This window comes from Pipistrellus hanaki, assembly GCF_964339955.1.
Source record: "Pipistrellus hanaki genome assembly, chromosome: 5".
NCBI classification, from domain to species: Eukaryota; Metazoa; Chordata; class Mammalia; order Chiroptera; family Vespertilionidae; genus Pipistrellus; species Pipistrellus hanaki.
The window spans coordinates 70,448,614-70,473,843 of record NC_140507.1 but is presented as its reverse complement, the minus strand read 5'-3'; the positions used below and the strand labels follow the sequence as shown (position 1 = coordinate 70,473,843).

Sequence of the window (25,230 nt, the reverse complement as noted above, 5' to 3'; positions counted from 1 at the left end):
AGACCACGAAGGGCTCCTCCACCCGCCGTGCTCTCTCCGCTCCCTTGTCTCCCTGTCTGAGATACTGCGTGAAGCTCTGCCCGAGTGAGCTGTCATCTGCCCGGGAGCCGAACCTCTGAGGCCTCGATCGTGACCGAGACGCTGCGCGGCGTGTTCCTGTCCAGTGTGTGTCTGTCAGTGCGATCTCCAGGTGACCTGCCTAGGCTTCTGGAAACCACCAGGACTCTGGTAAACAAAGCCTGGGATTCGTGCATCTTAATATTTGTCATCTTTTTTTTCTTTTTTAAATATATTTTATTGATTTTCTTACAGAGAGGAAGGGAGAGAGATAGAGAGCTAGAAACATTGATGAGAGAGAAACATGGACCAGCTGCCTCTTGCACACCCCCTATTGGGGATGTGCCCGCAACCAATGTACATGCCTCTGGCCGGAATTGAACCTGGGACCTTTCAGTCCGCAGACCGACGCTCTACCGCTGAGCCAAACCAGTTTCAGCAATATTTGTCATCTTAATATGTGTTTAGTTTATGCTTGGTCAATCTTAATTAAGTACTGTGGGCAAACCCGTATAAGTCCAGTTCTCTGGCTGAGGGACCCCAGTCACCTGTGCATACGTTCCCACCTGAGGGTGAGTTGGAACGCTCTTGCTGTACCTAATTTATAATTTAAACTTCATGTACTGCTGATCTTTGTAAGGAATAAAGTGAGCCCCCAAATTCAGGGATCCTGGTGGAACACAAAACACACTCAAGACATGCCAGGCAGCAAGGCAAATGTCTGTACTTCTGCAAGAGGGTGCACGTGGCTCAGCTTTTTAATCCTTACAAAGGTAACCTGCCCCTTATGCTTGATGGGAGAACAGGTTGGCCTTTGCCATTTAAATATGGTGGCCATTAGGGGAGCTGCAAGTTATGGGTCCAAAATGGTGGCTGTCTAAAGCAAGCAGGTCAAACGCCTGCATGCAGCCCACCAGCCAAAAGTCTGACACGCTTGGTCTAAACTGTTCTTTGACAGAAAAGATTACTTGTTTATGCTCACATCTTGAACATCAGTTTGGATTGCACAGGTCCATTTACTCATGGAGTTTTTTCAATAAATACACTTGGCCTTCACGGATTTCACTGGCGAGTTCAGTCAACTGCAGGTTGAAACCAGTATTTCCACATTCCCGACTGCAGGTTTTTTATTCTTTTCTAGCCAGCTTGCCCAAACTGTGAGGACAAAAATATTTCTCCTCTCACCATGTTAATGCTTCCAGCTGTTATAGAAATCAAATTAACAGGGGCAGAGAAAATTAAATTTTAATACATACATGTGGGGAATTCACATAAGCATGAAAATTCCAGACAGTGAGGCAGCATTGGGTATGTGACATTTTGGACAAAGGAGAAAAAGGTGGTGGGGAAAGGGAATTAGATTTTAGAAGTAACTGAGGAAGAGCAGAACATAAGGTACATAATTCTTTTTTTTTTTAAATATATTTTATTGATTTTTTTAGAGAGGAAGAGAGAGGAATAGAGAGGAATCGATCAGCTGCCTCTTGCACATCCCCTACTGGGGATGTGCCTGCAACCAAGGTTCATGTCCTTGACCTGAATCAAACCTGGGACCTTTCAGTCGGCAGGCTGATGCTCTATCCACAGCCAAACCAGTTTTGGCAAGGTAAGTAATTCTTACTAAGCAGCCCAGAAACTATGGGACAGAGGGTAGCAAACAGGTCCCCATTTGACACCTTCCCACCCACCATAGTCAATGCAAATTAGGCTGCTAAGGCAACATCCTAAGATTTCCCTCCTGGAGCTGGTCTTTGCCTCTGAAATCTCTGGGGCAGAAGTGGGAGGGACTGAGACTTGTTTCTTTTCTTTCTTTTTTTTTTTTTAATTTTATTTATTTATTTTTTAAAATATATTTTATTGATTTTTTACAGAGAGGAAGGGAGAGAGATAGAGAGCTAGAAACGTCAATGAGAGAGAAACATCGACCGGCTGCCTCTTGCAAAACCCCTACCGGGGATGTGCCCGCAACCAATGTACATGCCCCTGACCGGAATCGAACCTGGGACCTTTCAGTCCGCCGACCGACGCTCTACCACTGAGCCAAACCGGTTTCGGCTGAGACTTGTTTCTTAACCAGCTTCAAATTAATAGCCCAAAAGGCAGCTTCAGGTGGCAAGTTTTGGTCCCCTTCCGTCCCAACCCCGGTTGTTGAATCCACAGATTTAAAGGGCCAAAGATGGAGCCAAAAGGTATAGGAAGGAGCCCTGGCCAGCGTGGCTCCATGGTTAGAGCGCTGGCGAGCGCACTGGTTCGATTCCCTTAAGAGCTGGGGGTGGGGATAAAGGTATAGGATCGGTGGTACAGGGTCTGCACACCTCAAACCGCCCCCCCCCACGCCTGGGTCAGGGCCAACCGCACGGGGGTGGGGGGTAGGATATCTGTGTAGAGGGCTGGGCACTCCCACGGCTTCAGGCCTCAGTGGGGGTCTTGGCCAAGATGCCAAGGGTGAGGAGGGGCACGGACAAGGGGAGATTATCGTGTTCTAAGACATTACTTCAATTGAAAAAAACACCAACAGCATCATAGAGAGAGAGGCGGGGGCCCTTTGGACCGACTGCAGAGCGCCGGCCTTCCAGGAGCCTCCTTCCCCAGGCACTGGACTGAGGAAGCAGGTTATTTGCAACATGCGCGGGGGTGGGGGTCGGTGCTGAACTTGAACTGTTTCAGCAGAGGATCTTCAGGAATAAGGCTCTCCCAGATTCTTTTTTTTTTTTTTTTTAAATCTTTTTTATTTTTTATTAAATTATTATCTGTGTACATATTTTAACATTACCCCCCCTCCCATACAAACCCTCCCTCCCCAGAGTTTTGTGTCCATTGGTTGTACTTATATCCAGATTCTGGAAGGTTCCCTCAGGGTCCGCTGAGGCTACGGGCGCCCCAAGGCGGGTTTACAAAAAATCTTGGAGGCCCAAACCCCTTACAAACTGTGGCGGAGAAGTGGCCGGGAAGATGGAGACCGCCCGCCCGCCAAGTCAGTCCCGTGCATTCCTGCCCACCCGCGCCCGTCACTCACTCACTCCGCGCCCGCCAGTCCCGCACCCACCTGTCAGTCAGCCAGCCTCGCGAGCGGCCCGGCGGAAGGGGCGGGGCGAAGGCGCGAGCGCACGCGGTTCATTGGTCCGTTGGCGGGGAAACTCCGCGGCGCCGCGAGACTGGCTCCGCCCCCGGCCGGGAACGGCGGCGGCGGCGGCGGCACGGTGTGCGGAGGTGGTGAGCGCAGGCGTGGGCCGCGGCCGCGGCGGCGGCTTGGGCGGCGCGGGTGCGACCGCCGTTGGGCCGCCGCGGCCTTCTAGCTCCCCACGCCGGGCTTGGAGACGCCGCGCTCGCGAGGCCAGGGGTCCGGTGAGCCCCCGTCGGGCTGTGCCTTTCGGATCGGCAGGGACCGAGGATTGAGGCGGCCGTGCCTGGTGGGGGAGGAGCGAACCCCGAAAGAGGTTTCTCGGGGCGTTGACCCCGCGCTGCCGCGGGAACCCCTTTCCCCTGCTACCTGAGCTGCTGCTCTGTTCACAACTAACCTCCCCGATTGCCCGACCCTCCCCTTCTGCAGCCCGACCTCCCCTGCTGCCTGAACTCCTCTGCTGCGTGAGCCCCCCTCTCTGCTGACCGGCACCTCCCCCCCCCCCCTCTGCTGCCTGCAGCCCTTCCGTGGCTGCCCCCACGTCCCTTCCTCTGTCGCTTGTACCCCTCCTCTGCTGCTCGACCCACCCCTTTACTGCCTGAATTCCTTCTGCTGTGCAAACCGCTTTTCTGCTGCCTTAAGCTCCTCAGCTGAACCCCCGCCTTTGCTGTCTGGCCTCCCCTCGCTGCTGTGGTGAACCCCTCCTTTACACAGACGATGCCCCCTCGCCCCCTTTCCGTTTGAGCTGGCAGCCCAGCCAGCTTTCCCATTGATGGAAGGAGCGTCTGCAGCTGTCCCATCCTTCAGGGCCATGGCGGCTAACAGAGCAGGCCTTTCCCTCCGATTTTATTTTTTTTTGCTCTGTGCCCTAAATGGGGGAGGGTTATGGATTTTGTTGGTTTAAAATGCTTCCCCTGCTGAAGTCCCGAGGCAGTCTTCAACATAGAGATGATTTTCTAAGGAGCCCTTTAAAAAACAATCTAGACACAGCCTTTGGGGTGGGAGTTTGGCTATTTTATTTATGAAAACAAACAACAGGTGCTCTCCTGGGTTCCAGGGCCAGTCATCTCGTTTTGGTATCAAGTATCTCTGTGCAGTTCCGTGCAGGGTTGCACATGAGGCTAAGCCCCCATAAAGTGGGCCTGAAGGGTTGGGTTGGCGTAAAAATTACCAGCAAAACACGTGGGAAACCGCCTTGAAAATTTTGTTGCAGGGCCCTTTGCGCCGGACCTTCAGGCACTTCGTGTCTAATCTTGACCTCGTGCCCCATGAGCCCAAATCATGACGGACGCCAAGTATGTCCTGTGCAGATGGAAAGAGCGATTATGGCCTGCAAAGGTGACAGCATTATTTTCTAATTTCAGGAATAGAAATGACTTTTGGGTGACAAGTAAAATATTTATCAAGAGGGACTTAGGAGTTGCTTCAGTGGAATAATTGAGCCTGAACAGTTGGCTGCTGTTTCTGTTGGCACCAGATCTCATTCCCCATTTAATGGGATTCTGGTGGAGTACTTACAAGGTTAAGCTGCTGGAAATGTGGTGTTTTTTCACACTGGAAAAAAAAAAAATAACAGCTCTAAAAGGCATGTATGGCAGTAACTCAAGGAAATTTCTGGCAGGGAGCCCTGTGATAGTAAATAATGGGAGGATCTGGGGAGACTTTCCAGCCAGAGCTGAGGAAGAGAATCAAACCCAATGTAGAAACCCATCCTAGTCAGGGTCTGCCACCGATCTCTTGTGCCTGTTTTCCCACTTCAATATCAGGAAGATTAGACAGAATATCTTTGAAGTTCTATGCTTTATACTGCTACAACATAAACAGATGAACAAAAATAGGTCCAGAGGCAAACACTGATCAGACCCTCAACCTCAGAGGGAAGGCAGGGGAGGGGGAGGTGGTAAAAGATCAACCAAAGGGCTTGCATGCATGTGTATTAGCATAACGAAAGGAAAAGACACTGGGGGGTAGGCGTTTGTCCTGGGGGGTGGGAGTGGTGGTGGTAGGGGTCAATCGGAAAAAGGACATACGTAATACTTTAATCAATAAGAAAAAAATCCATAATAGAAACCAAAAGAGGGATATGTAACTATGTTTTGGAAAAAGAAAAATAGAACAAGTAAGGGGATTGTGGTGGATTGTTTTAGTAAATGGGAGAGTGGGGAAACTAGGGTCACCAAGGAGAGGTTAGAACAAAAACTGAACTCTAGCCAAGCCAGTGTGTGGGCAAGAGTTCCAGCAGAAGGAACAGCTGTTAAGATCCTAGTGCAGTGTATGCATGCATATCAGCATGACCAATGGATACAGACCACAGGTGGTGGGGGCTTGCCTGGTGTGGGAATGCTTCAGGGGGTGTCAACTGGGGAAAAAGGAGACATGTACAAAACTTTAGACAAAAAAAAGGATCCTAGTGAAGAAATGGGACTATTATGTTAATAAAACAGGAAGGAAATTAGTATGGTTGGGGTTCTGTAAGCAAAAGGAAAAGTATAGTAAAAAGTTAAAAGTGCAAGAAATTATCTGCTACATTTGTACCTGTTGTCACTGCTTCTTACTCTGTGTCAATTGTCTGTTGTGTCTTAATAACAAGGATTTTTTTTTTTTTTTTTTTTAAACATAGGTTTTGGCCAGAACCGAGATGTCAACAACTAAGAAAAAAAAGGGATTTTTCCTAAATGTTCAAATACTCTCCTTAGACAAAAAGTTAAGTGTGACAGTTTTTTCAAGACTTTATTTCCTTACTAGGGACCTAGTGCACAAATTTGTACACCTTGAACTGTGGGCTGCAAGACTGCAGTGGGCACCAGCAGGTCTTGGCCATCCTCTGCCCCCCCACCTGGCCTTTCCTGTCACTACCACTCCACTGACAGCATGAAGCGATTGGGGCCAGCACCCGCAGTGGGTGCAAGTGGGGCTAGTGCCATCAGTGGGTCAGTGGGTGTAAGCGGCGGCTGCCGGCCCCAATTGCCCCTCAGGAACAGGGGGCGGGATAGAGAAACCCTGGGGGGCAGTCAGGGCTGGTAGCCACCGCTTGTACCCACTGAGGCACCCACTGGGTGCAAGTGCTGGACAGGACCATGTCATGTGGGAGCAAAGAGTCTTCAGTAACCATCAGAGGCTTGCCCCATGATAGCCACTGGCACCTGCTTTGGTCTAGCGCCCCCACTCACCTCCACCATCCCACTGCAGCCAACACACGCCATGTTCCACACGTGCCCCCTGGTGGTCAGCACACATCATAGTGATCTTGTTCCACCATTCGGTCTATTTGCAATATTAGCCTTTTATTATATAGGATAGGATGGGATTTCTGATTACCATGCCCCCACCAAAATAGTGAAGTCCATGCCTAAAGGCTTATTAAATTTTTCAGTTAGTATAACTTCAGTTATTGTAACTGATTAGTGCTCATCATAATCTTAAGAAGTAGCTGATTTTAATTTTATGTCAGTTTGGAAATTGAAGACCTACACAAGGCAGTGTGTGATCTTCAAGGAGACCAGTACAAAAATGGAATAAATATAAAATTACACTAGGGTAAACTCTCATCATTGGTGTTCAAATAGGGGTATTTTCTGCCCACTGGTTTATTTGTGTCTCCCTCTCCCCTCCAGAAATTTGTGTAATAGACTCATCAGTTTTCAATCCCTCTAATACACTATTATTTAGAACTCGGAAGGCACACACATGATTCTGGCAGCATATGACGGTTCTCCTGATTACCTGGAATGTTAGGACATAAGATTATCTAGAGTGAAGATAAAAATACTCAGATCAGATAGGACTGGCATCGTGTGTCTGATGGAAGAATTCCCAATTCTAAATAGAGAATTAAAACCAGTGGGCTTCCTTTGCATCTCCCCACCCCTCTTTCTTCAGAGCCTCCTCCTAAGCTTGTTTAGTCCCCAGCTTACACTTTCCCCGCGGCTGGGGAGGTAATTGAATACTGGAATTTGAAAGGAAAGCATATCCTTTTAGACTAGAACACACCTGCTGGGCTGTAAACATCTATTAGTGACATTATTCTCTGAAAATCGAATTGAAGGAATTATTCGTGCAGTTGAAAGTAGGATTTGCCTTATAAAAGTCACAGTTTGAATTCATTTGTACTCTTAAATCCAGCCAACCTTTTCTGTCTCTTTAAAAGGGGGAAAAATACCACATGAAACATTCACTAGGGTCCTTGCTGACTCAGACCTCAGGCACATGGTTTCCTAGTTGGCTATAACTTGGTTTAAGTGAAAAGTTGAGAAGAAAAGCCTAATTCTTTTGTAATCTGAAGAAAACATGCTTGAAAATGTCTCCAGTGGCCTTGGTGGGTAGCAGGTAGTATATAACAGTCATTTCTGTCCCTGCAGGGTGAGGGTGAAAAGCACAGAAGCCAAGATTCTGAGGAAGTCCCACATCGAGGACATCGCCACCTTATTGGGTAATAAGGACATGTGGGGACTTACCAGTTAGTCTTGTCATCCACAGCTCCTTACCACGGTGTTTATAAAATAGGGTCTGTATTCCTATGTCTTTGGAAAAGCAGCTGTTTATTTTCCAAGCAGGTTTCACCCTTGCACACCCTGGGCATGTCAGCCATCACCTCTCATTTGCCACCATCTATTTGCTCAGGTTGTGTTGGAGGCCAGTTGTTTGAGGGTGCTTTTATATGAAATACAGGAAGTCCTGTGTTGATGGAGGTTATACCCACTGAGCTGGGAGATTTCATTTGTCACTAGTTCCCATGAATAGCATCAGGTGTGTGTGTTGGAATGAATAAATGATGCTGTTTCAGCAGAAGGGCCAGGCTGAACTCAATGCCCGGAGTTCTTTCAATCTCTTTCCTGCCTTTGAGATGCCCTTGCAAAAAAGTATGGAAAATTGACCTGCCAACAAGGAGTTCTTTCAGTCGGTTATTTCCCACTCTACCCTCCACCTCAGAATGCATTCCTCTCAAGTTCTCCTTTTAATATATTTTTATTGATTACAGAGAGGAAGCAAGAGAGCGAGATGGAAACATTGGTGATGGGAGCCCTAACCGGGTTGGCTCAGTGGTTAGAGCGTCAGCCTATGGACTGAAGGGTCCCAGTTTCGATTCTGGTCATGGGCATGTACCTTGGTTGTGGGCATATCCCCAGTGGGGAGTGTGCAGGAGGCAGCTGATTGATGTTTCTAACTCTCTATTAACTTCCTCTATGTAAAAAACCAATAAAATATATGTTAAAAAAAAAAAAAGAATTGGAGTTAAAAAAGAAACATCAGTGATGGGAGAGAATCATTGATCGGCTGCCTCCTGCACTCCCCCCGCTGGCAATCATGCTTGTGCCCTGGCAGGAATAGAACCATTCATAGGTCGACGCTCAACCCCTGAGCCACGCCAGCTGGGCCCTCCCAATCCTTTATGTCCTTGGAATGGGTTCTCATTGACCTTGATTGAATTGGAACTTGTCAGACTACAAGAGGATTTGTGAAACATCTGAGTATGTTTTGCTGGCAAGATTATTTTGTAATCTGGAGAAATTTATTTTTGTCAATCAGATTAAGGTTACTCAATTTGTTCTTTTTTTTTTTTTTAAGTGCACAAGTTTTTTTGTGTTTTTTAAAAATATATATTTTATTGATTTTTTTACAGAGAGGAAGAGAGATGGATAGAGAGTTAGAAACATCGATGAGAGAGAATCATCGATCAGCTGCTTCTTGCACACCCCCTACTGGGGATGTGCCCGCAACCAGTGAATCGAACCCGGGACCTTTCAGTCCGCAGACCGACGCTCTATCCACTGAGCCAAACTGATCTCAGCTCAATTTGTTCTTTTTTTTTTTAATATATTTTATTGATTTTTTACAGAGAGGAAGAGAGAGAGATAGAGAGCTAGAAACGTCGATGAGAGAGAAACATCGACCAGCTGCCTCTTGCACACCCTCCACTGGAGATGTGCCCGCAACCAAGGTACATGCCCTTGTTCGAAATCTAACCCGGGACCTTTCAGTCCGCAGACTGACGCTCTACCACTGAGCCAAACTGGCTTCGGCTCAATTTGTTCTTTTAAAAAACGGAGCCCCGCAGCCCTGAATGCAAACCACAGCCAGTTATGGTTTTGCAGCCCTGCCCCTCTGGGGAAGACAGAGGGGAGAAGTGTCAGTTCTCCCTGTAGGTGGAAAACTAGCTATAGAATGAGGCCGAGCCTGTAAAGTGATGCTCTGATGGCAGTGCCCGGCACCTGGATGTCACCAGGTTTGTTTGTTTACATCCTTCAGCCTCACAGAACAAGGTTTCAGCCAGACCGGTGGAGGAGTTGACCTACAGACGGTCGCTTAGAGTGGCTCTGGATATTTTGAATGAGGAAACACATTCTCATCAAGAAAACTCTTCAAGGGAAGAAAGAACTGCTGTGTCTGCAGGAGAGAAGCACGTGGAACTGGCATCCTCACTCTGTGACCGCAACGCTTCATCTCTCCATGAGGGGGTGCTGGGCAGTTCCGGACCTGAGCCGAGGGAACGTGTACACCAGGAGCTGTCAGGCTCGTCCACTAGTGAAAATGAGATCAAGTGCCAAGTGGACCACAAGAAGGGGATTGGGGAAAGTGAAAGCCCACTTACTCGGGCGGTGTCAGCTGGAGGTGACTCTCAGGACCAGAGTAAATCAATAATACACCTCGAAAATGGGACGACCCTGAGTGAAAGCGGCAGGAATCTGGCACAGGAACCCAGCAGGTGTCTGAATGGCTCTTCACTTTCAGTGGGAGGTGAGAAGAAAGAGAGTGAGGAAGAGACGGACAGCCCTGCAGTCCTGAACTCGCCTTCTGCAGCTATGGAGCAGGGTCTGTGTGCCAAAGGTCGCCACTCAGTTTTGCCATCAGGCAGCCCTACTGTGCACCCAACCTACCCGGATGTTCAAGGCCCACCTGGTAAGCAGCTGTGTTCTGATGGCAGCAGAGGTCTGGGCAAAGGGGTTGCATGATTCTGGGAAGTGCCAGTAGGCTTGGCCCTTCTATCCTCCTCACTCCCTCAGATAACACAAGTCTTCATGTCCTGGAGGAAGGTAGGTCTGTTCTAGTGCTGGGACAGGGTGGGGTTCTGATCTCCCCTCAGCCAGATCCAGAGCCAGGCCCCATCATATATATATATATATATATATATATATATATATATACACACACACACACACACACACACACACACACACACACACATTTTATTGATTTTTTACAGAGAGGAAGGGAGAGGGATAGAAAGTTAGAAACATCGATGAGAGAGGAACATCAATCAACTGCTTCCTGCACACTCCCCTCTGGGTATGTGCCCACAACCAAGGCACATGCCCTTGACCGGAATCGAACTTGGGACCCTTCAGTCCGCAGACCGACGCTCTATCCACTGAGCCAAACCGGTTTCGGCCTATCCCATATATTTTTAACCAGATCTTAATGAGATGAGTACTAGAATTAATCCAGAACAAAGATTTCCCAATTCCTTTTTTGTCTGACTCTTGAACTGGGTCTTAATTACTCCACTTCTCCCCATGTTTGTGTTGCTATTTTTGTTTTGAAGGGGAGGGAGGAGTTGGGGTGGGGCCTGGTGCTGCGTGCCTGCAGACCGTTGTGGGAGGCACTGTAGTTATGAGAATGCTGCCTTCTAGGATTGACTGCTTTTTTCTTAAACCGTTGCAGAAGTGAGAACATGGGACTCTCTAAGTGATGAACTCACTATAGAGGCTCATAACTTCCCGTGTAGACACATTTCTATGCAGCTGCAGTCAGGCTCAATGATTTTCTTTCCATTTCACATCATAACATCCCACTTATTTTCGAAACGCTATTTGAGAAATCTTCATTTCTGCTTACTGGGGTGTCTCAAGTTCTCACTACCCACCTACTGCCCAGGGTTCTGCCCTGAGTCCAAACTTCCCTAATGAGGCCCCTACCTGGCATATTTGCAAGCTGCAGGGAACTGATATGCACCTCCCTGTTCCCTGACTACAGCCCTGCCTTGTCTCCCAGTTGTATCACTGTTCCTGCATATCTGCTGACGTGCTTCACACCCAAAAGGGATCCTGCCCAGAATCCAGTCAATCTCTTGTGACTTCCATTGCTTTTTTGTCTTCCAGACTCAACATCCCCTCTCTGTCTCATGTATTTGTCTTTTAAATGCCCTCTAATGGAAATGTACCCCACTGGAATCGGGCTCTGTGGAGGTCTGTGTAACATGGATCTGTTTTCACTTATGGTCACAGATCTCAAAGTGTTTTTTGGGGGATGAGTCATTCACCATGAAAGTCTAACCTGACATTTTTGGCAGACCATCAGTCCTCTGAAGAGTCAATGGAGTTTGAGCCTGTTAATTCCATCCTGGAGGAGGAAGAGGAGGAGGAGGAACCCCCAAGAATCCTTTTATATCATGGTAAGACCCAGGGATGGGAGGAACACTCTTAGATGTCTCAATCCTCTGGAAGGAAATATGCATTCCTGGACCACCTTTGCCTGAATGTCTATTGCTCTTTCATTCTTCTCCTACTGAGCCAAGACCTTGAAAAGTGCCTCATAACATTGATTAATTTAGCATTCTGCAAATATTTATTTATGGATTGATTGATTTTTAATCTTGCACATCAGATTCTTTTTTAAATATATTTTATTGATTTTTTAACAGAGAGGAAGGGAGAGAGAGAGAGCTAGAAACGTCGATGAGAGAGAAACATCGACCAGCTGCCTCTTGCACACCCCCTACTGGGGATGTGCCGCAACCAATGTACATGCCCTTGACCAGAATCAAACCTGGGACCTTTCAGTCCGCAGACCGACGCTCTACCACTGAGCCAAACTGGCTTTGGCCCTTGTGATCTTTTAAGTGAACTGTGGGAACATCATATTTAAACATCATCACAGTAACTGTTTTCTCAAGCTGATGCATTTGGTGCTTGCCATCGATCTGACTTATCTGTTCTGACTTTTTGTTTTTCTTTCTTTTTAATTTTAGAACCAAGTTCGTTTGAAGTAGGAATGCTGGTCTGGCTTAAATACCAAAAGTACCCCTTCTGGCCCGCAGTGGTAAGCACAGCTCTAGCTCCTAAGGGCAGTTACTTGGTCCCTCAACAGTTGAACCCGGGCAAATGTTTGTTTGTTTTTAATTTTTTATTAAATTATTATCTCTGTACATACACCATTCCCCCCCCTCCCCCCATACCTGCCCTCCCTCCCCAGAGCGGGCAAATGTTTTCATATTATTACTAGGAAAAGTGATGGGCTTATAAGCAGGATTTCTGAAGGCACATGTACCTAAATAAAGGGGGTTTAGTCATTGTGTCACCATTGATAAAGTTTACAGGTCAGATTTTTACCAACCAGGCTTAGAAAAACCTGCTTGGAAAAAAAAATCCACAATTTGTTAATTTTAAATGTGTATTTCAGAGATTTGCCTTGTAGGAGCTTTTTTTAAAAAATATATTTTATTGATTTTTTACAGAGAGGAAGGGAGAGGGATAGAGAGCTAGAAATATCGATGAGATAGAAACATCGATCAGCTGCCTCTTGCACACCCCCTACCGGTGATGTGCCCGCAACCAAGGCACATGCCCTTGACCTGAATCGAACCTGGGACCCTTCAGTCCGCAGGCCGACGCTCTATCCACTGAGCCAAACTGGTTTCGACTGTAGGAGCTTTTTAATCTTAGATTTTGGGGTAGGAAGCCATTGTGCATATGAAAAATGGGATTTGAGGTCCTGGCTGAGGAGCTCATTTGCATCAACCTGATAATGCCAAGGTTACAGGTTCAATCCCCGATCAGGGCACATAAAAGTATCAACCAATAATGCATAAATAGTGGAACAATAAATCAATGTTTTGTGGGGGTTTTTCCTCTCTCTTTCCTCCTTCCTCTCTGTCTAAAATGAATCAAATCACTAAATAAAAAATAAAAACAGGCATTTGAGATCCTGCCCAGTGCCTCACTGTAGTGAATAAGCTTAAATATAGCCAAGTTTGAGGATTTGCTTTTAAGCTGGATGTTGCAAACAGTTAGTTTATTGTTTAGGCAAAGGCACTGTCTTGGCTACTCTTTATCCTCCTTCAGCTGAGACAGGATCTGCATAATTCCTGCCAGAGTTCTTTAATTTTTAGTGAGAGACAGTGGCCTTTAAGTTGGAAAGGTATTAGTCGTAGTCAGGAGGAGCTGTGTTGTCTGGGTGAGTCTGGCCTGCAATCAGACGGGCCTCCTTGCACAGAGTGGCAGCATGGCTTCCGGAAGGGCAGAACCAGACCCTGACATGTTTATGGATAGGATTTGTAGCTTGCACACACACCTGGTGAGCTGGGTGTTCAGAAAGCCCCGGGACAATTGTGGTAGCCTTTATCGGGGCCCCCTCCCCCCTCCAGTACCCCCTTCCTAAGATATACCACAGCCTGCTTATAGTAGGCACCCTTTTCTCGCCCTTTCAGCCCTTCCCTCATTTCCAGCAGTTTCCTGGGAGCCCTGCTGGTTAACAGGTCACCAACATGACAGCATGACCTTCTTGGGGCGTGGATGTCCGCTCCCACCCTTGTCGGTGAGCCCTTTGTACAGCCTGTGAGGCAGTACGGAAAGGGGCTCCTTGGCCCTTTCGTCCAAGGACATGTCTTTGAGTCAGGCCCTGCTTCTGTCTCGCGCCCTTGGCTGGTCCTGAACTAGCCCTGTTCGGCCACGGTTCAATCAGCCATGGCGATTACATAGAGATGACTGCTAACAGCATAAGTAGTTGCTTTTATTTAATATTTTAAGAAAACCCTGTCTGATTCTGCTCAGTTGTCAAACCCCTTAGAGCCACGTGTGCAGCAAAAACTTGGGCAGTTCCTAAGCACGTTCCCATGTGGACTTCACTTCAGTCCCCCAGCCAGCGGCATTCCCCGTCACAGGTGTCAGAGGGTTACCTCTTGTTCAATAAGATGGTGTCAATAAAGGATTTAAAACTCCTGGCTTTCCCTGGATTCTTGATGCTTTGTTTTCTTGGCTTTGCCTGTAGGTCAAGAATGTCAAGCGGAGAGAAAAGAAAGCGAGTGTGCTTTTCATTGAAGGACACATGGACCCGAAAGGGCGAGGGTGAGCCGTCATCCCTGGCTCTTCACGGACGTTTCCCGGGATAGGAGCTGGGGAGCAGCATCCGGGGCCTGCGAGGTCACACAGCTCAGTTTCCCAACTGTTATTTGCGGGCTTTGAAAGGCCATCCAGCTACACATGCACTAGACCCCACTTCCCAGAATCTAGCAAAAGTGGCCCCCTCCATGCAGGTTGTGAAGAGGGACCCTCCCTCAGTCTGAGTTTTGTCATGTGGGTTGTTGTCGGTCTTTCTCTATTCGCTCTTCTTCCTGGGATGAGCATATACGCAATGTGTCACTGCTCCCAGCGAGCTCAGCAGGCACCACACTGCTCACACTGAGGCTGCTGTGGAGCTGGTCCTCACTGATCCTCTGACACTTCGGTGCTGCCACCCTCCTTTGGTCACCAGCAGGGTAGAGATTGGGCCCTGGCATCTGTACAGTGATCCCAGCTGTGTCCCTTTAGGGACCCAGTCAAGGGTACCTGTCACTCCAGGACATGGCTCCAAGGGGCTTCCTTGGGCAGCTGGCGCAGCAGTTGTCTTGGGTGACCTGGTCTGGCAGAGGCCCCTCCTAACGGTCAGAGGAAGAACGTCTGTTCACGTGGTGCCTTACGTCTGTTACCTTGCCTCTGCTTTCTGCAGCATCACAGTCCCTCTCAAGAGGCTGAAGCACTTCGACTGTAAAGAGAAGCAGGAGCTTCTGGTAGGTGGCTTGTTATCTGTGCTTCACTAAACAGCTCCCTCATGACTGGCGACAGTGTTCTTTGTGTAGCCTTTGGAACCACTGTCGTAGGGTACTTCTAGCACCTGCCCTGTCTGCTTTGGCCACTGTCCTCGGGGTCCTGCAGGGGCCCTCCACTACCCAGGAGCGTGCCAGCTGTCTGCCTTGTGGTTCAGGGCTGGAAACAGGCCGTGGCAGGTTAGGGGCTAAGGTGGCAGAGAGGCTTGACATGAGGCCTGTTCCCTCTGGCTCCTTCTGAGGCCTCCCTTTGCCCCCCCGGTACCTGAGCACAACAGCATGAGTTGGGATTAGGACACTCCCCAGGCCACCTGCTCTGCTTCCAGTGGCTGAGTCCCCACAATCCTATGGTCAGCTTTGTTAAACATGAATCCATGAACCATGAGGTGTTGCTCCTTCAAAACCCTGTCCAGCTTTGAAACACTGCTCTGTGTTGTTCCAGCTTTCAAAAAAAACGGAACTGGACAGGGAGTTGAGGCTTCTGCCTGCACCCCCCTGCAGGGTTCCCGTGGCTGGCCAGGGTTTCCCGAGTTTTCAGGGTGGGAAGCAGTCTGTGTCTGAGCCGTGTCCTCAGGAGTGCTGCGATCTGGGAAGCCCGCTGCCCATTCCGGTGTTGTCTCCGAGGACAGCAGGCTTCCGGCTGCAGGGGCAGGTGGGCGTTTGGAAGATGGGCTCCCATACCAGACTCTCCCTTCCCTTTCCCCCCTGATTTTCCAGTCTCCACAGCATGAGCCTTGCTGCGTCTGTTTTGTCTGCTACGTCTAACCCACAGCCAGGGCTGGGTTCCTGGTCCCCATCAGAGTGCGTGTCAGTGGGGCCTGGTTCTGGTCTTACAGGGTTCTATGCTCCCTGAAGGCCAATCTGTAAGTTCAAGGAGCTACTCACCCAGCCATCCAGGCCAGGCGCTGCCTGACTCCTAAGTGCTCTGTGCCTTCTTAGGGTCCCGGTAGCTTTCCCATGGGTGGGAGAAGGGATTGCCATGGTGCAGAAAGCAGAGTAGGACTCTTGCTTTAGGATCTGTATGAGAAGATGGTGTGTGGGCCACTTGTGGTCTAGATTCCTGGAGGGCATCTGTGGCCAGCTTCCTGTTCCCCTGTGAGATGGGTGTGGAGGGGAGCACGAGGTGCTGGGTCCTCTGAGTAACAGTGAGCAGCACTTCCACGGGGTGGATGTGTCGCCTGTCCTAGAGGTTGATGGATTGGCTCTCACGGCCTCTGCTGGCCCTTGGGTGACTATCACTGCTTTGTGGCATCTGTAGGCTCCTGTGTGTCTCCTTCCCTGGTGCTACACTGTCTGCCAGTTAGTTTGGCCTTTTCCCGCTGGAGCTGCTTGTTATGCTTGCATCCCTTGCCTGCTTCATGTGGTGACCACAGGAGGGTGGCCAGGCCAAGGCAGCGGTAACGCAGGATGTGGGCTCGTCTGGAGTCTGGACATTTCCTGGGAACTCTTCCCAGCTCAGGGAGTCTTGCCGGTTATATTGTTCTTAGTTTGGTGGTGGCCAAATGTCACTCCCTTTAGGCTTAGACTGCCCCTCTCTTAAGTCTGGGCACAAAAATCTCTCTCTCTCTTTATATATATATATATATATATATATATATATATATATATATATACATATATATATTTTATTGATTTTTTACAGAGAGGAAGAGAGAGGGATAGAAAGTTAGAAACATCCATGAGAGAGAGACATCGATCAGCTGCCTCTTGCACACCCCCTACTGGGGATGTGCCCGCAACCAAGGTACATACCCTTGACCGGAATCGAACCTGGGACCTTTCAGTCCGCAGGCCCATGCTCTATCCACTGAGCCAAACCGGTTTCGGCACAAATATGTCTCTTAAAAGGATTTATTTCACACTTTAAGGTTCTCTCTCAATGATGGTTATGGCAACTACAATTGGGGTGTTTAGCCACCTTTCTCTTTGAGTCTTCAGGCCTCGGGCCCAGAGCCAGGCTCACAAGGGAGCAGCCTGGCCCCAGAGCTGGGTCTTGCCAGGCATTCCCTGCCAGCCTTGGGAGCCTGCCTGAGGGCACCTGCTGGGTGCCTTCCTAGATAAGGGTGCTGAGCAGCCAGAGGAGGAGTCCCAGCAGACTCCTATTGACACGTGCTCTCTCTCTCGTTGCAGAATGAGGCTAAGGAGGACTTCGACCAGGCTATTGGCTGGTGCGTCTCCCTGATCACTGACTACAGGGTCCGACTCGGTACGCGGGACCTCACGGCCTTGGTCAGAGGGAGCGGGTGTGGGCAGCAGCGTGGGGCTTCCTCTGCAGACCCTCTGGTAGTAAGGCAGAGCGCAGCCATTCCCCATGGTAGTCTGGCCTCGTCCTTGACAGCTGTGTGCCCAGTACAGGTGGATAAGCAGACGCCCAGGAAGAGGTGGTGATGTTGGACATGGACAAAAGATGGGGCCTCCTGTGAACCAGAGCTGGTGTCTGTCCATCCCAAGTTGGGCTGTTGGGAATTGGGAATCTGAATCAGGCTTGTTAGCAGAAACTCCTGGCTTTTTTGTGGTCTCAGTCTCCATGCTGTACCAGCCCTTCCGCCAAAAGGGGTCTGATTGGGGCTGATGTGTAATCGGAGCACCTAGACCCTACAACCTGAGAAGGTTTCCAGAGCATACCTCATGTGCGCCTTCTCCCCTTCTCGCTCCTCTGCAGGCTGTGGCTCCTTCTCTGGCTCTTTCCTGGAATATTATGCAGCCAATATAAGTAAGTCCACCAGTGCCTTGAAAAGTGTGGTCTGCCGTTTAGTCTAAAAGTAACAGGTCTCTAAGCCTTCTCCTGGATTGTGGGACCATTTAGCCCGGCATCCCCTGGGCTCCCCCAGGTCTCCTCTCCCTCCCTGCCATAGGGGCCTGGACACAGGTCCACTTCTAAAGCTACCCTGTGAGTGATAACACCCAAACATTAAAATATATGAGCAGTACTTTTTGTCTTCCTTCCTTGTTTCTGTTTTTATTTAGTGACAGTCACACATATACACTGTCCCATTCCTCCCCTCCTCAAAGAGGGAGATAGATGAATTAATGCTTCTTTTGGGGGCTTGAGGGGCTCTGCTCTTTCAGGTTAAACTTGGCTAAAGGGCAGAGTTGGGGGAGTGAGGAGGGTCTCTGGGAGGAAGAACCCTTTAGGAAAGTGGCTGCCCCAGTGTCCCCATGGCCTGGGGTCTCCACACCCCAGGACGTAGTGAAGGGACCCCACCTGGCCGCAGTCCCACAGACGCATGCCTCGCCTCCTCTACAGGCTATCCTGTCCGCAAGTCCATCCAGCAGGATGTCTTGGGGACTCGGTTCCCTCGGCTCTGCCATGAGGATCCTGAGATGCCTTTGGCCGGGAGTCCCTGGGGCAAGAGGCAGCCCTGCAGGAAAGTCTTGCCTGATCGATCACGAGCTGCCCGGGACCGGGCCAACCAGCGGCTGGTGGAGTACATCGTGAAGGCCAGGGGCGCTGAGGACCACCTGCGGGCCATCTTGAAGAACAAGAAGCCATCCAGGTGGCTGACGACGTTTCTGAACTCGGGACAGTATGTGACGTGTGTAGAGACGTACCTGGAAGATGAGGAACAGCTGGACCTGGTGGTGAAGTACTTGCAAGAGGTCTACCAGGAGACAGGCAGCAGGATGCTGGCGCAGATCAACGGTGACAGCATCCGCTTCATTCTGGACGTCCTTCTGCCTGAAGTGAGTGGCCAGCAAGAAACCCTGTGCATGAAGGTGGTGGGGCCTGTGGTGTGGGCCCAACTATACACCCAGCCCACTTTTGTCCCGGCATGGGCTGTACCAGGCACGGAGCTAGAATGTCACCCTTCCAAAATCTGCCTGGAGGCCCCTACTTCATGGGGTCCCACCCCTCCTGGCCATTCTGTAAGCAGTGGCATAGGGCTAGGGTGTTCTGATCTCATCTCCAGCCCTGGGGGAATAAGATGCGGGCTTTATCTGCAGCACTGGTAGTGACTGTTCCAGAATTTACTCTGAAAATGGGAATTTTAACTTTCCTCAGTACTGGGGCCAGGGGCAAGGAGCAGACACAGGTCCTCGGTTACTGTGAAATTCAGAATGGGCTGCTGGGTGTGAATATACATATACATACATACATACACACACACACACTATATATATACATATATATATATATATATATATATATATATATATATATATATATATATTGAAAAAAGAATATCGTGAACCCTGTGTGTTCATCACCTGGCTGGAATGGTGACCTCAGTCCTTATGTGCCTGCGGTCCTTCCCCCAAATTAGTTTTTTTGGGCGGGGGGCGGGAGGGAATGGTGGAGATCCCAATCATATAAAAAAAATTTTTATATATATATATTTTTTATTTTTTTAAATTGAGTTTAGAGAGAGAAAAGGGGAAAGAGAGAAAAACATCAACTTGTGTTCCAACTATTTATGCATTTATTGGTTGATTCTTACATGTACCCTGACTGGGGATTGAACCTGCAACCTTGGCGCATTGGGTGCTATAACCAACTGAGCTACTTGGCCAGGGCCTAAATATTTTTTATTCATAAATACTGCCTTGTGTATCTCTAAAATGGGTTGATCCTGCTTCCTGGGAACATCTGGGGTTGTCACTGTAGGGGTGTTCCTGGCAGCAAGGCGGTGGGGCCAAGATACTGCTCTGATGTCTCTTGATGTAAGCAAGGCAAAAAGTACTAGTTATTTCACCTAAAAATATTGACAGTGATTCCTTGATATCGGGCATCTATCATGTATTCAAATTATCACTATTATGCCTTTTTATTTTTTAATAGTAAACTCAAAATTTTTCAAAAATGCACTTGTTGGTTTGGGTGCTGCCTTTTGTTACTATATGCTTTTAGTGACAGGAACTTTCCTCTTTAGTCCAGAAAATAATGTTACTGATTTAATTCATAAACTTGATTACTAGCAGAGTTCCATGCATATGTTTTAAGCCATAAATGGGGACCAGTCTAGAGGCCAGATGTGGTCGAACTGTCCCCTTGCTAATTCTTCAGAGCTCGGCGCCGAGAGTGGCCTGACCGGTGTTGACCTGTTCCTCTCTTGCAGGCCATCATCTGCGCGATTTCTGCGGTGGATGCGGTAGATTACAAGACGGCTGAGGAAAAGTACATCAAAGGACCTTTGCTGAGCTACCGGTAGGCTGCTCAGAGCCTTGCCCCAACCATTTTACAACGTATCTTCCAAGGCTTGTATTTGCACACATGTTAGTAGCTGGGACTGAGGCCCTCTTCTTGATACGCTGGACTAGATACACTTTGGTAAATGAGTCACATAAACTTGAAAATATACATTAGCCCTTGGCAGTTTAAATGCCAGACAAACCTGGTGAAGCCAGCAGTGGACGTTCTTGTCCTCTGTTGAGTTTGGGCCGTGGACCCTGGGCCCTACAGTGGATATATACTGAGGACCCATGTAGCACCCTATCGGGGCAGCCAGGGTGACCCCTGGATGTGTACTCAGATCTCTCTGCCTAATCTCTGATTGCTGAGAGCTGATGTTGTATTTTCTTTTTCTTTCTTTTTTTTTTTTTAAATATATTTTATTGATTTTTTACAGAGAGGAAGAGAGAGGAATAGAGAGCTAGAAACGTCGATGAGAGGGAACATCGACCAGCTGCCTCTTGCACACCCCTTACCGGGGATGTGCCCTCAACCAATGTACATGCCCTTGACCGGAATCGAACCCGGGACCTTTCAGTTCGCAGACCGACCCTCTACCACTGAGCCAAACCGGTTTCGGCCTTTTTTCTTTTTAAAAAAAAATATATTTTATTGATTTTTTTACAGAGAGGAAGAGAGGGACAGAGAGTTAGAAACATCGATGAGAGAGAGTCATGGATCAGCTGCCTCTTGCACATCCCCTACTGGTGATGCACCCGCAACCAAGGTACATGCCCTTGACGGGAATCGATCCCAGGACCCTTCAGTCTGCAGGCCGACGCTCTATCCACTGAGCCAAACCGGTTTTGGCGTATTTTCTTTTCTTTTTATTTTTTTAATTTATTGATTTTTTACAGAGAGGAAGGGAGGATAGAGAGCTAGAAACATCGATGAGAGAGAAACATTGACCAGCTGCCTCTTGCACACCCCCTACAGAGGATGTGCCCACAACCAATGTACATGCCCTCGAACCTGGGATCTTTGAGTCCGCAGACCGACGCTCTATCCACTGAGCCAATATTTATGGTTTCGGCTGATATTGTATTTTCAACTCTCCCCTGTGCTGCTATGGTCTGGCTGTTTGAGAACAGGAAGCATTCGTCCTGATGGGTTTTCACCAGTCAGAGAAGGCTCTGATCAAGACGTTTCTCTCACATTGGGGTGGCTGGCTGCCCTTGGAGTTCTGGCCCCGGAGCCCCTAATCCCTCCGGGCATGTTGCCAGGTCTTGCTGGAAGCAGGCGCGGCTGCGTGCCAGTGACAGGCTGAAGACTCAACTAGAGGCACAGGCTAGGGGCTCCCTCCAGGGCTGACTGGGCTCTGTCACAGGACACTCGGGTGAAGACGTTCGGCATCCTTCCCAGGCAGGGCCCCAGCCTCCGTGGATAACAGGCCTCCTGTGCAGCTGCCCACAGAAGAGTCAATTGGCTCTGCAGGCAGCTCACTTAACAGGACAGGAAGGGCCGTTGGAAACAAATTTGGCATCTCTGTTCTTGGATCTCAGGCCTGGCACGATCCATACACAAATCAAGATAGTGGCCTTGGGAGAAGCAGGGCAGAGTAGCTACATCTGGGAGCTCAAACTTCCGCTCCTGTGATCCTGTCTCCATCTCCACACTCTTCCCTCTGCTGGGTTGCCAGCACTAAGTGTGTTAGTTCTTTACAGCCTCTGCCTGCCATGAACATGTCAGATGCCCCCTGGAAATGAGGCTCACTGGCTGACATGACTGAATTAGGGTGAAAACTCTGGCCCCATTTTATTCCTCAGGGACGTGATCTAAGGAACACAATTAGTGATTAGCCTCTGTTTCTGTCCTTTCGCCCCAGTTTTCAGCCACGTGGTCTGTCTGTCGCGGGTTCCATGTACCTGTGTTCCTCTTGTCTTATAAGTTAAGAGGTTGTGCACAGACTGACTATATTGTGCATTGCAAAGGTGTGTGTGCTGCTTCTGTTGTGCTCATTTTGAGGCTGCTTATGCTTCTTGTTTTGAACTGACATGTGCACATTTACCTCTCCAATGTTCCTGTGGTTAGCTGAGCCACCTCAGAATTAATGTGTTTATTTATATCCTGAATGCAATGGCCAGTCAAGTGATTGTTGACACAGTTTTTCTTAACTGAGAGTCACTTAAAAAGAACAATTTGAGTCTTGGAGGTTTGGCTCAGTAGATAGAGTGTCAGCCTGCAGACCCAACATCCCGGGTTCGATTCTGGTCAAGGGCAAATACCTTGGTTGCAGGCTCCTCCCCAGCTCAGCCCCTGATGTGCAGGAGGCAATCAATCCATGTGTTTCTCTCACATCCATATTTCTCTCTGTCATTTTCTTCCATTTTCCCTAGGGATCAATGGAAAACTCTTCGGGTGAGGATTAAAACCCCCACACCCGAAAAACGACAATTTGATATTTCATACTTTCATTTTTTTTTATTTTTGTTTTTAAATACATTTTATTGATTTTTTACAGAGAGGAAGTGAGAGGGATAGAGAGTTAGAAACATCGATGAGAGAGAGACATAGATCAGCTGCCTTCTTCTGCACATCTCCTGGGGATGTGCCTAGAACCAAGGTACATGCCCTTGACCGGAATCAAACCTGGGACCTTTCAGTCCTCAGGCCGACGCTCTATCCACTGAGCCAACCGGTTTTGGCAAATATTTTATATTGTACTTTAAAAAATTATTTTGCCCTGGCTGGATTGTTCAGTGGTTAGAGTTGGCCTTCAGACCCAAGGGTCATGGGTTTGATTCCCTGTCAAAGGCACATACCTTGGAGGCAGGTTCCCAGCCTTGGTAGGAGTGCCTGTGGGAGGCAATCAATCAGTGTGTTTCTCTCCCCCTTCCTCTTCCCTTCTAGGAATCAGTGGAAAAAATAATCCTTGGGTGAGGATTAATTATTTGTTAAAATATATCTTATTGATTTCAAAGAGGAAGAGAGAGGTAGAAACATCAGTGATGAGAGAGAATCATTGATTGGCTGCCTCCTGCATGCCTCCCACTGGGGATCGAGCTTGCAACCCGGGTATGTACCCTGACCAGGAATCAAACCTTGACCTCCTGATTCATAGGTTGATGCTCAACCACGGAGCCATGCTGGTCGGGCGAGGATTAATTTGAGTATCCGGACAGGGCTCTAACCAACTGGACTGTCTGGCCAGGACCATCTTAACCATTTTTCAGTGGACGATTCAGCAGCATTAAACACATTCACATTGTCATGCAGCCATCCCCACCATCATCCAGGACTTTCCAAACTGAAACTGCCCCCATTATACACCCACTCCTCTGTTTCATGCTTTTAAAAACACAGTTACTAAAATGAAGTTGTCACTTTTTTTCTTCTGAAGGGAAAAAGAAATATTTGACAACCAGCTCTTAGAAGAAATGAACCAGCGATGCTGATGTGGGAAGGCGCCATCGTGTGGAGTGAGAGTTGCCAGAGGTCCTGGGCCGTGGCACACGCTTCCTGAAGATGGAACTGGAGAGATGTGTACATCAGATCTGTCTTTTCAGGGAACAGTTCCCAAGGCTTTTGAAAGGACAAAACTGATTCATTTTGCTTTATTTCATTACTTGCAACTGTACAGAATAGTTTAATATAAGGTACACATTTGTCTTTTTATGTTAAAAAGCATTGTATCCAATATTAAACAGGAGTTCTTGTTTTTTAAAGATTTGATATGAATGTATACCTCCAGAGGTAATCATGTATTTTTCCATTTCCCCCCTCCTTTGTGTGGCTTCCTCTTAAGATGATTCCTCTGTTTGCTGTGCCTCCTTACACATTTTTTAAGAAAACCAGTATTTGTAAAAGGCAGAAACAAAGACCAGCTGCTTTCTTGTGCTTTAGCATTTACTATGTTGCTCATGTAGGACAAGAGGCAGACATAAATCTTTCCACAGCCTCTTTCTGCTCGGACTCATGTCAGGGTGAGTCTCCGCTCCAGATGGACGTTGAGGCTGCCTGTCCTCTGTGGATTTCCGTGCATGTCTCAGCGCTGAGCATTGTCACAGCCCAGCCAGCCCTGTTGTCTCAGTAATCTACATGGGTAGCTGTGATGATCCCACATGGATAACTAAGGTCATTGTGTACATGCCTGGTACCCAGCTCTTGATCTGAGAGCCACAGGATTGAGCTTGTTCCTGTCCGAAGCATGAGACGGATCCCAGGGCCCCTGGCTTGGAATTCTAGCTGTATATAAACCCATGCCCCATTTTTACTTGGCCAGGCCTTGAACACATACCAGTTAGAGCCACACACCAATTCTAAGCTGTTGTAGTCAACATTGTTGTAGTCAACATTGGTGATGTTAACTTCAAGGTCCTACCCTATCATTACCCTGGCTTCATTGTCACCCATGATGACAGTGCCCTCTCTCCTGATGTCCCCCTTAGCCGACAGGAATTACTGTGCAGGACAGTCTGAAGGAGATTCTCCTGGCACGTGTGCGAGTAGGTGCCCTGATGCCCTGAGATGTTGAACAGGAAGGCGCTGCACAACCACTTCTGGTTGGTTAACAGGATGTGCTTGGTGGGCAGATGGCATGAGATGTTGGGGGCCCAGAACCCTGCCAGCGATCTTTGTCTCAGTTTACTTTGCTCAAATCAACAGCAGGAAGTTGTTACATGTGGCTCTAACAGATCTGCTGTCATCCCTCCCAAGCTGGCCAGAGGGGTGACAGTGTAGGGCCAGGCCTGGGAAAGAAGGACTGGTGGCCCAAAGCTAAGACCATGGTGGGGTCTGCATCTCATGGGGAAGGCTCCCGATGCCTAGGAGCTTGGTCCTGCACAGGTCACTCTTCCTGGACCAAGTCCTCTGCCCACACTGGAGGGCCCCAGCAGCACTGCCAAAACGGGCCTGGCTCCCTTCCAAAAGCTTGATGGCATTGACAGTGAACAAATACACTGGCTGTACTTGTTGGATAAATGTCCATGAGGCCCCATGGAAACCCTGAGGTCCACCTGGGCCTATTCCATTATTGTGAAGTATTTTTAAATCTCTGTTTCTCTGCTAATCCTCACTGTGTTTCAAGGCTGTGCTTGTAGACTGGAACAGTTCAGACAGGAAGTAAACACCATTTTGGAGCTCTGA

General features: G+C 48.5%; 1 protein-coding gene and 1 long non-coding RNA gene across 2 annotated transcripts in view; one reads left to right on the top strand and one right to left on the bottom strand.

The window, feature by feature from the left end:
- Positions 1-25,230, top strand: PWWP3A (PWWP domain containing 3A, DNA repair factor). Its single transcript, XM_084885402.1, has 14 exons — positions 1-228; positions 4,392-4,516; positions 5,799-5,881; positions 7,537-7,607; positions 9,425-10,075; positions 11,466-11,567; positions 12,144-12,214; positions 14,162-14,238; positions 14,879-14,939; positions 17,106-17,181; positions 17,638-17,688; positions 18,223-18,659; positions 20,033-20,121; positions 23,486-25,230. The coding sequence occupies exons 2-14, from the start codon at positions 4,460-4,462 to the stop codon at positions 23,538-23,540; spliced, it is 1,881 nt and encodes a 626-aa protein (XP_084741528.1). The 5' UTR covers positions 1-228; positions 4,392-4,459; the 3' UTR covers positions 23,541-25,230.
- The window catches only part of LOC311623425, a 45,245-nt gene continuing 30,103 nt past the window's right edge, over positions 10,089-25,230 (bottom strand). The window contains exon 3 of the long non-coding RNA XR_014795145.1: positions 10,089-10,515. This is a non-coding gene — a long non-coding RNA (uncharacterized lncRNA). The remainder of the gene's footprint in view (positions 10,516-25,230) is intronic.